This window comes from Hemiscyllium ocellatum, chromosome 7 (assembly GCF_020745735.1).
Source record: "Hemiscyllium ocellatum isolate sHemOce1 chromosome 7, sHemOce1.pat.X.cur, whole genome shotgun sequence".
NCBI lineage: Eukaryota > Metazoa > Chordata > Chondrichthyes > Orectolobiformes > Hemiscylliidae > Hemiscyllium > Hemiscyllium ocellatum.
Window position 1 is genome coordinate 8,074,150 of NC_083407.1, and position 12,817 is coordinate 8,086,966.

Below are 12,817 nucleotides of genomic sequence, written 5' to 3' on the forward strand. Positions count from 1 at the left end.
ATGAGCTGTCAGAGGATGTGGTGGAGGCTGGTACAATTGCAACATTTAAGAGGCATCTGGATGGGTATATGAATAGGAAGGGTTTGGAGGGATATGGGCCAGGTGCTGGCAGGTGGGACTAGATTGGGTTGGGATATCTGGTCGGCATGGATGGGTTGGACTGAAGGGTCTGTTTCCGTGCTGTACATCTCTGTGACTCTATGACATAAGGACTGGGAGCCGGAGTAAGCGGTTCAGCCCCTCACGATTCAATATTGACATAGCCGATCTCAACTCAGCCTCAACTCCACTTTCCAGGCTGCTTTCCATAACCTGTTAACTAATTGCCAGCTAAAAATCGGTCTGTCTCCTCTTTAATTTTATTCAGTGTCGCAGCATCCACTACACTCTAGGGTGATGAATTCCACAGGTTCACGAACCTTTGGGATAATAATTCCTCCTCATCACTGTATTATACCTGCTGCTACAACTTGTGTGAGATTTTTATTCATTCCTGGGATGAGGGCATCACTGGCTGGGACAGCATTTATTGCCCATCCCTAATTGCCCAGAGGGCAGTTAAGAGTCAGCCACATTGCTGTGGGTGTGGAGTCACATGTAGGCCAGACCAGGTAAGGATGGCAGTTTCCTTCCCTTAAGGGCATTGGTGAACCAGATGGGATTTCTTAACAATTGACAATAGTTTTGTGGTCATAATCAGATTCTTAATTCCAGAATTCTTTCTGTCAAACTTCACCATCTGCCATGGCAGGATTCAAACCCGTTCCCCACAACATTACCTGGGTCTCTGGTTTGACAGTGCAGTGATAATACTGCCAGGTCATTGTCTGCCCAAGGTGATGATGTGACAGGGTGTTGACAAGGTTGATGCTGCTAAGGTGATGTACAAGACTGGAGGAAAGTTAGAGTTCATTGCATAACAGAGACAGGAGCAACATTGACACCAAATGGATTCTGAGATTAACGGGATTTTTTTTTGGACTGCAGTTCTCTAGGGGTCATTGCTGGAACCTTAAGAATGTGAATCATCTGGATCTTGATGTATGAGGCACATTTTCAAAGTTTGCAGTCAACACAAAACTTGAATTTGTGAGGACAGTAATGTAGAATTTCAAAAAGACGTGGGTTGGTTGACTGGGCAGATGGTGGTCGATGACATTTAATGTTGAGTCTGTGGAAGTGGTTCGTTCCAGTAGAAAAGGCCATATTAAATAAAGATCACAATTCCAAACGGGGTGTAGGAGCACAGCAATCTGGGTGTATATGTGCGTAAACCATTATAGATGGGAGAGTGGTTCATAAACTTTATAAAAGGGCATAGAGTGCAGGAGCAAGGAAGTTATGTTAAACTTGAATGAAACACAACTATTGTGTTGATTCAGGAAGCAACAGTTTAGGAAGGCAATGAGATGATATAAAAAGATGAATATGATTACTGGGATGGGGAGCATCAGTTACATGGACAGATTGGACAATTGGAACTATGCTCCTTGGAGTAGGCTGAGAGGAGATTTGATCGAGGTGTTCAAAATCACACAGCGAGTAGTGAGAGTCTGGAATGCAATGCCCTAAGGGTGTGGAGGAGACAGATTCTCTATTGTGCTATTCAAGAGAGGATTAAATTATTATCTGAAATGGAAGAACGTGTGGGGTTATGGGGAGAAAATGGGGGAGTGCCACTGAGTGAACTGTTTATTCAGAGGGACAGTGCAGTCACTGTATGAATTCATAGGAACAGGAGAAGGCCATTCAGCCCCTCGAGTTGCTGTGCCAGTCAGTAAAATTGTGGCTGATCTGTGGATTAACTTCATATGCCTGCCTTGGGCCCATATCCCTTGATACCCTCGTTTAGTAAAAACATGTCTCTCATAGATTTAAGTTTAATAATTGAATTAGCATTCAACACCATTTTGTGGAAAAGAGTTTCAAATCTCCACTGCCCTTTCTGTGTAAAAGTGCTTTCTAACATCTCCCCAGAATAGTCTGACCTCTGGGTCTAGAATCTTCAACCTGTGGAAATAGTTTATCTTTATGTACCCTGTCCTTCCCTGTTAATATCCTGATGGCCTTGATTAAATCATCCCTTAATCTTCTAAATTCTCGATAATAAAGTCTGATTTGCCTAGTCTCTCCTCGTGATTTAACCCCCGGATGTCCAGTTATCATTCTTGTGATCCTGTGTTATCTTCCTCCCGGGCCTAAACGTCCTTACTGAGGTGAGGTGCCGAGATTTGCTCACAGTAGTCTAAGTGGGGCCTAACTTGGGTTTTGTATAACTGCAGCACAAACATCTGTATCCTTATATACCCAGCCCTTTAGATATGAAAGCCAGCACTCCATGAACATTCTGGACTATTTTCTGCACCTGTTTTGTGGTATTTTAAAGAACTAATGCACAAATCTGTGACACACCAACTGGCCTAAACACCGAAAGAACTGTGGATGCTGTAAAACGGAAGTTGCTGGAAAAGCTCAGCAGGTCTGGCAACATCCGTGAAGAGAAATCAAAGCTAACGTTTGTGAGGAGGGGTCACTGGACCCGAAACGTCAACTTCGATTTGTCTTCACGGATGCTGCCAGGCCTGCTGAGCTTTTCCAGCAACTTGTCTCTTTGTTGCCGGAATGCTGTGCTGTGCCATTCTGTCATTTGATGTCACTTCTGGTTATTTTGCCAATCATCTTAAATCTGTGTCCTTTGATTATTGACCCTTCTTCCACCTCTGGGCTCGGTTTTTCCTTATTTAGTTTACCAAACCATTTGTGAGTTTTTTACTTTTATTAAATATTTTGAAAACCCCTCTGCTTTAAGGAAAATAATCTCAGCTTCTCCAGTTTCTCTCTCTCTCTAACTGTAGTTCATCATCCTTTGGAGATGCCGGTGTTGGACTGGGGTGTACAAAGTTAAAAATCACACAACACCAGGTTATAGTCCAACAGGTTTAATTGGAAGCACTAGCTTTCGGAGCGCTGATCCTGATGAACCACCTGATGAAGGAGCAGCGCTCTGAAAGCTAGTGCTTCCAATTAAACCTGTTGGACTATAACCTGGTGTCGTGTGATTTTTAACTTCTTCATCCTTGGTATTAAAATATGGTCCAGTATTGGGCACAAAATTCCAGCTGAAGCCTAAGTACTATTTTCTAAAGGTTTAACAAAAGAGCCTTGTGTTTTTACCCTATGCATTTATAAATAAAGCCCAAGACCTTATGTGTTTTTGTTTAAAAAAAACGCCTTTCAGCAGTCATGCCCACAGCTATCATTGTGCCCATCCGTCTTCTAAACTTGCATCGTTTAGTTGACATTGGCACTGTTCATTCTCCTTGCCGGAATGTAACTTCTCACTTCTTTGATCTGTCACACTTCTGCCCATGTCACCAGCCTGTCTGTGTGAAATCCATCTTTGTCACCGAGCAACACATCTCCATTTTCATACCATCTACAAACTTCCAAATGATGACTGTATCCCGGTGACAAAGATACTTAGAAAAGAACAGCAGCCCAAAACCTTGTGTTGGATATCTCCACTGTATACTTCCCTCCATCCGATGCAAGCATTCACCACAATTCCCTGCTTTCTGTCCTTTTGCCAGTTTTTCATTCATGCTGCTAGTTTCTCTTTCACCCCATGGGCTTTGGCATTGTTGTTAAATATCTTATGAAGGTTTTTATATACATTTTTAATTGCACTACCCTTATCCATTCCATAGAGTGAAAAGAATGAGGCTTTTTCCCAGGGTGTAGGGGTCAATTTCTAGGTGACACAGGTTCAAGGTGCAAGGGGGGATTTTTAAAAGAGATGTGCGAGGCACGTTTTTTCACACAAAGGGTGGTGAGTGCGTGGAACACACTGCTAGAGGAGGTAGTGGAAGCAGACACAACAGCAGCATTCAGGAACAACTGGAGGAACACATGAATAGGAAGGGAATAGAGGGATATGGATCCTGTAAGGGAAGACAGTTTTAGTATGGAAGGGCAAATAAGTTCGAGGGCCAAAGGGCCTGTTCCTGAGCTGTATTGTACTTTGTTCATTGTTCTTATCCCTCCAGTTACTCCATCCAAGAATTCTGAGTCCATTAAATTTGGTTGAAAACTCAAAATAAAGCTGCTGGGCACACTGCACAGATTACTGACTAAACTCCATGTCGTTCTGCTTTGCTTTATTCAGTATTACCTGACGAGGAACTACTCCACAATAATTGCCTTTGCGGTGGGAGCCAAGTACAAACCAGGGAATGGCTTTAGCATGATTGGAGCTCATACAGACAGCCCCTGCCTACGGGTAAGTGCGGAATATCACCCAACATGGTTCTGGTAACGTACGTCGGGCAGGCAAGAAAATCCCAGGGAGGGGTTTTCTGCTGTATCCAACACATGAAACAAAAAGCAAATAAAATTCACCCTGCCCTGTGAGTACTGTTGGTATTGGAGGGGGAGTGATTGGTTTGAATAGGCACTGTAACAAAACAACATTACTTACATGGTAATTTTTCCCAGAATAGGTCTGAGAGATAATTGAGGGAGGGGATAAAACTGGGCAATGGATACAGGGTTCTTCTGTCAGAGGAGAGCTGTTGTTCTTCTGAGATCGGCAAACACTCTCCAAACAAACCAACTTCACGCCACTATGGACAGAAAGGAATTGGCTCAAACCTTGAATGGGAAAGAAACTGCTGGAAGGAGACATGTTGCTGACACGTCCTGTCTTGCGCTCACCAGGGAAAACTCAAGAATGCCAAATTTCAAATAATCTCAATGTTTTATACTGCCAGAGATGATAACGTTATTTAGTTGGTAAAAACAATGACTGCAGATGCTGGAAGCCAGATTCTGGATCAGTGGTGCTGGAAGAGCACAGCAGTTCAGGCAGCATCCGAGCAGTAAAATCGATGTTTCGGACAAAAGCCCTTCATCAGGAATAGGGCTTTTGCCCGAAACGTCGATCTTGCTGCACTTCGGATGCTGCCTGAACTGCTGTGCTCTTCCAGCACCACTAATCCAGAACATTATTTAGTTGGCAGGTTGAACCTGAATAATGTGTGGCCATGGAGAAAACAATGTGGAACTATAGGTTTACCAAGCTCCCAGGTAATCCACAAAAGGCTTGAATATAATCCTTCTGTTTGCAGAGATTGGGTCCCTGGGTGTGAGTAGACATGCCTTCTAGTTAAGTGCAAGTGCAACGGAACACGTTATGAGCTGAGTTTTCAAACCTGTTGTGAAATTTGGCTTTCTTGCATTCGTCCTGATGAACGGAAGACAAAACCCTTGGGCTTACATGTCTTTCTTCTTGACAATATTCAAGTTCTGTACTGTCAAGTGATTATTTTGTACAAAATAAATGTTAGGCCTGTGGGAAGGAGAATTTGTGTGGATAGCTGTATCAGGGACTGGGACTTTAGGAAGCAGTGGTTATTTTCAGTACTTACCCAGTTTAGAAAACTAATTTTCAATTTCCATTCCTCTTTCTTTATGCTGCTGTCTCCCACCCAAGCCCACTTGATTTCCTCTTGCTGCATTCTCTTTTCTCTTACTTTGTGTAGATAGGCTTCGAGTAAAAAATGAGGTCTGCAGATGCTGGAGATCGCAGCTGAAAATGTGTTGCTGGTTAAAGCACAGCAGGTCAGGCAGCATCTCAGGAATAGGGAATTCGACGTTTCGAGCATAAGCCCTTCATCCTGATGAAGGGCTTATGCTCGAAACGTCGAATTCCCTATTCCTGAGATGCTGCCTGACCTGCTGTGCTTTAACCAGCAACACATTTTCAGCTGTAGATAGGCTTCCCCAGGTGAGGATGTCAGTGATGAGAGTGACATACCTTTCCTAACTTGTTACCACCCGAGCTTGGGTTGAGTGTACCCAGGGCAGGTGTGATGAGGCTTAAGATACAACGTGAGTGCTGCCTGAGTGAACTAACCCCAGCATTCGATAACTGCCCCCAGTCATTCCACTGAAACACCCCCAGCCGATGGCCCGGGAAGAAAGGATTCAGATGTAACAATGACAACTTGCATTGGTTCATTCTTATCTCTCTAATGATAAACAGAGAAACATTTGCAATGGCATCTCTAACTGCTCCTGTGTGTGGCCTCTGGTGGCCTCCTGTTTATAGGTGACCCATTGTGACATTGCCCGAAGGCACTGCGCCTGTTTTTTGAATGTAGACTGACAATTTTCGGCTTTTTTAAAAACACTCCTGGGATGTGACATCTCTAGTTGAGCCAACATTTATTACCCATTACCACTTGCCCCTTGGGAAGGTATTGGTGAGCTGCCTTCTTGAACTGCTGCAGTCCACAATGCCCTTAGGGAGGGATTCTAGGATTCTGACCCAGTGACACTGAAGGAACGGCAATATATTTCCAAGTCAGGAAGGTGAGGGGGACTTGAAGATAATGGTGTTCCCATGATTCTGCTGCCATTTTCCTAGACGCAGAGATCACGGGTTTGGAAGATATTGTCTGAGGATCTTTGCTGAATTTCTGCAGTGCATCTTGTAGATAGTACACACTGCTGCTACTGAGCGTCGGTGCTGGAATAAATGGTTTCTTGTGGATGTGGTGCCAATCAAAACGGGCTGTTTTTTTCCCTGGGCCCCTGAAAGATGTCAAACTTCTTGAGTGTTGGTGGAGCTGCACCCGGGGCAACTGTGGTAAGGCTTAAGATACCGCGTGAGGTTTTTGTGAATGCTGCTTGAGTGAACTAAGTACAAGTGGGAAGTATTCCATCACATTCCTGACCTGTACTTTGTAGATGGAGGACAAGTTTTGGGAAATCAGCAGGTGAGTTACTTGTCATGGTGTTTGTGGTCTCTGACCTACTCTTGGAGCCGCTGTGTTTGTGTAGGGAGTCCAGTTGAGTTTCTGGTTAATGGTAAGCCCCCGGGATGTTGATGATGGGGTAATGACAGTGAATGCCAAGGGGTGATATTTATTGGTGATGATCATTGCCTGTCATTTTAGTGGTGTGAACATTAGTTGCCACTCGTCAGCCCAGATCTTGTGATATCAGCAGAGGCTGCTTCGGTATCTGAGGAGTCTCAAATGGTGCTGAACCCTACACAGTCATCGGCAAACATCCCATTTCTGATTTTATCATGGAGGGAGGGCCATTGATGAAGCAGCTTAAGGGAGTTGGGTCGAGGGCTCTCCCCTGAGGAACTCTTGCAACGAATGTCCTTTAGCTGAGATGACTGACCTCCAACACCCACAACCATCTTCTTACGTGCCAGGTATGACTCTAACCAGCGAAGAGTTTGCTCTCTGATGCCCACTGATTCCAGTTTTGCCAGGGTTCCTTGATGCCACACTCGGTTGAATGCAGCCTTGATGTCAAGGGCTGTCCCTCTCCCCTCCCCTCTGGAATTCAGCTCTTTTGTCCATGTTTGACCCAAGGCTGTAAAGGGGTCAGGAGCTGAGTGGCCCTGGGGGAACCCAAACTGGGCATCACTGAGCAGGTTATTGCTGAGCAGGTGCTGCTTGATAGCCCTGTTACTGACCCCTTCCATCACTTTATTGATGAACAACTAATGGGGCGATAATTGGCTGAGTTGGATTTGTCCTGCTTTTTGGTTGCAGGATGTACCTGGATTTACTACATTGTCAGGTAGATGCCAGTGTTGTAACTGTACTGGAATAGCTTGGCTAAGGGAGCAGCGAGTTCTGGAACACAAGTCTTCAGTACTGTTGCCGAAATGTTGTCGGGGTCCACAGCCTTTGCAATATACCCCAAAAGTATCTTGACATCACATGGAGTGAATCAAACTGTCTGAAGACTGGTATCTGTGATGCTGGGAACCTCTGGAGGAGGCTGTGATGGATCATCCACTCAGCACTTCCAGCTAAAGTCAAGATTAGAGTGGTGCTGGAAAAGCGCAGCAGGTCGGGCAGCATCCGAGGAGCAGGGAAATCGACATTTCTGGCAAAAGCTCTTCATCGGGAATGAACTATCAGGTTCCTGATGAAGGGCTCCTGTCGAAACGTCAACTCTCCTGCCCCTCGGATGCTGCCTGACCTGCTGTGCTTTTCCAGCACCACTCTAAGCTTGACACTAATCTCCAGCATCTGCAGTGCCCACTTCCTGCTAAAGTCAGCTCTCTGCCAGCATCCATCTGGTCTCTCCCACTGTTAGGTTATCAGGCTGCCTATCCACTCATCCAGCGCTGGACCAACAAAAACCATCCCCAACTGATTGTTGGCAAGGTTGTACCTGCTGTACACTGATCACTATCTGTTGACTCCAATATCCCCCAGGAACAGTCCTGGATTTGTTCAGTCTGTTCTTGACTTTGGTGTCACTTTGTTTCCATTATGGCCCTGCTGGGCAGGTTTGGAACTGCTTCATACTCCTCGTGATTAGCTTGAGGCAATCCAGGGAGGGTTCACTCGGTACATTCCGGGTATGGAGGGATTGTCTTATCAGGAAAGGTTAATGGAATGCCGAAGAATGACAGGAGACCTTACTGAAACATACAAGAGTCTAAGGTGAGTTGACAGGATAGAAATGGACAAGTTGTTTCCCCCTATTGGAAAATATAGAACCAGAGGACATCATCTCAGAGTAAGGGATTGTACTGTGAGGACCGTGATGAGGAATTATTTTTCTGTCAGAAGGTAGTTAATCTGTGGAATTTTTTTTATTGCAGAGGGTTCTCGAGGGTGGGTCATTGAGTAAGCCACGATAGACATTTCAGTAAGGAAATTGAGGATTGTGGCGAAAAGGCAGGAAAGTGGAGTTGAGGATTACCTGATCACTCATCGAATGGCAGAGCAGACTCGATGGGATTCTGGATCAGTGGTGCTGGAAGAGCTGAGCAGTTCAGGCAGCATCCAACGAGCAGCGAAATCGATGGGCAGAGTGGCCTATTTCTACACCTGGGTCTTACCAATATGAGCTGGTATTGAATTTGTTTGAATATCTTTCTGTTGCCAGGTGAAAGTCAGGTCGAAGAAAACGCAGGTGGGTTACCTCCAAGTCGGAGTGGAGTGTTACGGTGGCGGAATCTGGAATACTTGGTTTGACCGGGACCTCACCGTAGCCGGCAGGGTCGTGCTAAAGGTAGGTTGCTAGTCCGTAAACATCTCAAATTTGAATTATCGCATTTGTTTCCTTAAGCAGCCATAACCTTGCACGCCCCCCCCCCACCCACCACCCCCACCTCATCTCTGTCACCCCCACTGGTCCTATGGCCCTTCAGGATTCCTGAGTGCTTCAAGCTTTAGCCCCTTGTGCATTCCAATTTCCATCACTTGTGACTAGGCTGTCGGATGCTGAGGCCTGAACTCTGTACTTCCTTCTCCAACCTCCAAACCTCCTCTCCTTTCTGACTCACTTTGAGACCTACCTCTCTGACTCAGGCTTTGGTCACCTGTCCTCCTGTATCCGTATGCCGTAAAGAGGACACCCACTTGTGAAGTGCCTCAGGGATTTCTGTGCTGTGCAATTGCAAGTTGTTGCTACTGCAGTCTCTTCTGTGCACACAGTTGCAAGTCAGCTTGGTGTGGATTTGACAGGCCAATTTTGAGTTGCTTTAGACCTCTCTGCCTCTCTTCTGCTTCTAGAATGGAGACAAAATGGAGCATCGCCTGATCAATGTGGCTGACCCAGTCCTTCGTATTCCTCACCTGGCCATCCACCTGCAGAGAGAGATTAATGACAACTTTGGACCCAACAAGGAGAGCCACCTGTAAGCAGCATGGTCAGCAGGCTTGGTAATGGCTGACACCTCCCCAGCCCCTGACATTTAATCATCCAGTTATCATATCCTATCCCTCACTTTCCTTTGAACAGTATCAACACTCCTCATGTCTCTTACTGTGTCTCAGACCTGCACACACACAAAAAAAAGATAAGAAAAAAATATCAACACTCCTCATCTCAGCTCTACATCATCCAGTAGTGTGTTCCACATTCTCACCACTAATTGAGTACATTATGATATGGAGGAGGAGCTGGTGTTGGACTAGGGTGGACAAAGTTAAAAATCTCACAACACCAGGCTATAGTCCAGCAGGTTTATTTGGAAGCACTAGCTTTCGGAGCGCTGCTCCTTCATCAGGCAGCTGTGGAGCAGGATCATAAGGCACAGAATTTATAGCAAAAGATTGCAGTGTCATGCAACTGAAACGATATATTGAACAAACCTAGATTGTTGTTAAGTCTTTCATCTTTAGAATGGGATGCAGGTTTTGGTTCGTTAATATGTAAATCCCAGAACAACTTTTAAGTCACATTCTCAAGATAACTTAAGGTTTTATAACAAAAGGTGACATCTCAGCTCAGGCAATGCATTAAAGGTGTGAGGTTACAGTCTGTCTGTATACCAATCTTGAGTCAGACTGGTTCCATTTCCAAAGTGGAATTTACAAAATATTATCTGGATTAACTGCCTGCAGATTGTGCATTTTTGAGCAAAATTGAATGTATCTGCAAATATAATTCAGCAATTACAAATTCACCCCTTGGACTTATATGTGTGTGCACCTGTATGAGAGAGAGAGCGTGAGTGCACATGTGTGCTGTTCATTATATCATTTTAGTTGCATGATGCTGTGATCGTTTGCTATAAATTCTGTGTCTCATGGTCCTCCTGCACAACTACCTGATGAAGGAGCAGCGCTCCGATAGCTAGAGCTTCCAAGTAAACCTGTTGGACTCTAACCTGATGTTGTGAGATTTTTAACTAAGTAATTTATTGTACTTAGTGATCATCTATCTTTATATTTTTGAACTTCTATTTAAGCAGGACCACTTTCCCCACATCCACTGTATCAAGCCCTTTAATAACTTTAAAGACCTCTACTCTTTCACTTTTCTAGAGAGAGAGCCTCAGACTGTCCAACCTTTGCTTTTCTGATAGAGCTAGAGGCAAAAAAAACTGCAGATGCTACAATCCAAAGTAGACAATCAGGAGGCTGGAAGAACACAGCAAGGCAGGCAGCATCAGGAGGGAGAGGGACACAGCAAGGCAGGCAGCATCAGGAGGTAGAGGGACACAGCAAGGCAGGCAGCATCAGGAGGGAGAGGAACACAGCAAGGCAGGCAGCATCAGGAGGGAGAGGGACACAGCAAGGCAGGCAGTATCAGGAGGGAGAGGGACACAGCAAGGCAGGCAGTATCAGGAGGGAGAGGGACACAGCAAGGCAGGCAGTATCAGGAGGTGGCGAAGTCAGTGTTTTAGGTATAACCTTTCTACAGGACTGGAGAAGGGTTATAACTGAAACGTTGACTTCTCCATCTCCTGATGCTGCTAGGATTGCTGTGTTCTTCCAGCCTCCTGCTTGTCTACTTTCTGATAGAGCTAGCCAATCAGTTCAACTATAATTCTTCCAAATCTTTTTTGCACTTTCTCAAGTGCTGCATATCGTTTTTATAGTGTGAAGACCACAACGGTTCACCATAATCCAAATTTGGATGTGAGATCCACACAACTAGTGAGTTTTGAGGAGATTTGTAGCTCAAATTGAGGTTCTGGATGTAGGTTTGCTCACTGAGCTCAAAGGTTCGTTTTCAGACATTTCATCACCATACTGGCTAACATCTTCAGTGAGTCTCTGGATGAAGCCTCATTCAGAGGCCCACTGAAGAAGTTACCTAGTATGGTGGTGAAATGTCTGAAAATGAACCTTCCAGCTCAGTGAGCAAACCTACATCCAGATCCACACAACCTTCTGCCCTTCAATTCTATCCCTGTTAACGTGAACCTTAGTTTGTGTTTTAGTGGGATTATTAATCTGCATCATTACTTGTGAGGATTTGTGTATCTGTAACCTTCCTATAGGTCCCCCTGTTCCTCTTGTCTGGACACTTACTTTCCAAGGAGTATGTAGCCTCCATGTTCCTCCTGTGAGCATTTAGCAGATCTCTATGCCTGCCAATTTCACCCGAAGTCTGTAATAGGGTGGCCAGTCAGTCTCCAAGACACTGGTTGTGTGCCACCCTGGAGAAAAATCACAGGGCACAGCAAAACCTGATCAATCTTTTAAAAAGTCTTTTTCAACATTTCCCTTTGCCTCATGTCAAAGTATTGAAAATGGGGGAAATAAAACGCCAGCAGACAGTGATAATTTCCAGTTGGTTAATGAGCCTTTTTGCTTTCCAGTTATATAGGGAGTAGAACGTAAGTGTGGGTGTGTGACCAACTAATGGCTGGAGAATGGGGAAACGTTATATGGCAAAACCTCCAAGAATGCATTTAGTCACAGTTGGTCGTCAGCAGGTTTCTGTGATTTAGAGTATTTCTGAAATCATACAATTACAGAATCCCTACAGTGTGGAAACAAGCCCTTCGGCCCAATAAGTCCACACCGACCCTCTGAAGAGTAACCCACCCAGACCCATTCCCCTACCCTATATTTGCCCCTGACTAATGCACCTAGCCTACACATCATGGGCAATTTAGCGTGGCCAATTCAGCTAACCTGCACATCGTTGGATTGTGGGAGGAAACCGGAGCACCCGGAGGAAACCCACGCAGACACGGGGAGAATGTGCAAACTCCACACAGACAGTCACCCGAGGCTGGAATCGAACCGGGGTCCCTGGCGCTGTGAGGCAGCAGGGCTAACCACTGAGATTCCGTGCCCCCAAATCAGCTGCATGTTAACTGTGCATTTCCTTCAAAGGGTTCCAATCATAGCTACAGCTGTAAAGGAGCAGCTAGAACTGGGAGCGAAATCTACTGGAAATGCCTGTGATGCCTCTCAAATGGTAAGTGACCCTACCCGTTATTGTTTCAAAAGTAACAAGTGGGTCTGTGTAATTCGTATTGTGAGATGGATAGGTTTATTATTCAGTGGTGGATGTCTACAACTGTCACGCT

General features: G+C 45.2%; 1 protein-coding gene across 1 annotated transcript in view; it reads left to right on the forward strand.

Moving 5' to 3' along the window:
* dnpep (aspartyl aminopeptidase) overlaps window positions 1–12,817 on the forward strand; it is a 59,071-nt gene that overhangs the window by 16,617 nt on the left and 29,637 nt on the right. Inside the window, exons 3-6 of the mRNA XM_060827792.1 lie at window positions 4,166–4,279; window positions 8,929–9,054; window positions 9,558–9,682; window positions 12,621–12,705. Coding sequence (XP_060683775.1) covers window positions 4,166–4,279; window positions 8,929–9,054; window positions 9,558–9,682; window positions 12,621–12,705 — 450 coding nt within the window. The remainder of the gene's footprint in view (window positions 1–4,165; window positions 4,280–8,928; window positions 9,055–9,557; window positions 9,683–12,620; window positions 12,706–12,817) is intronic.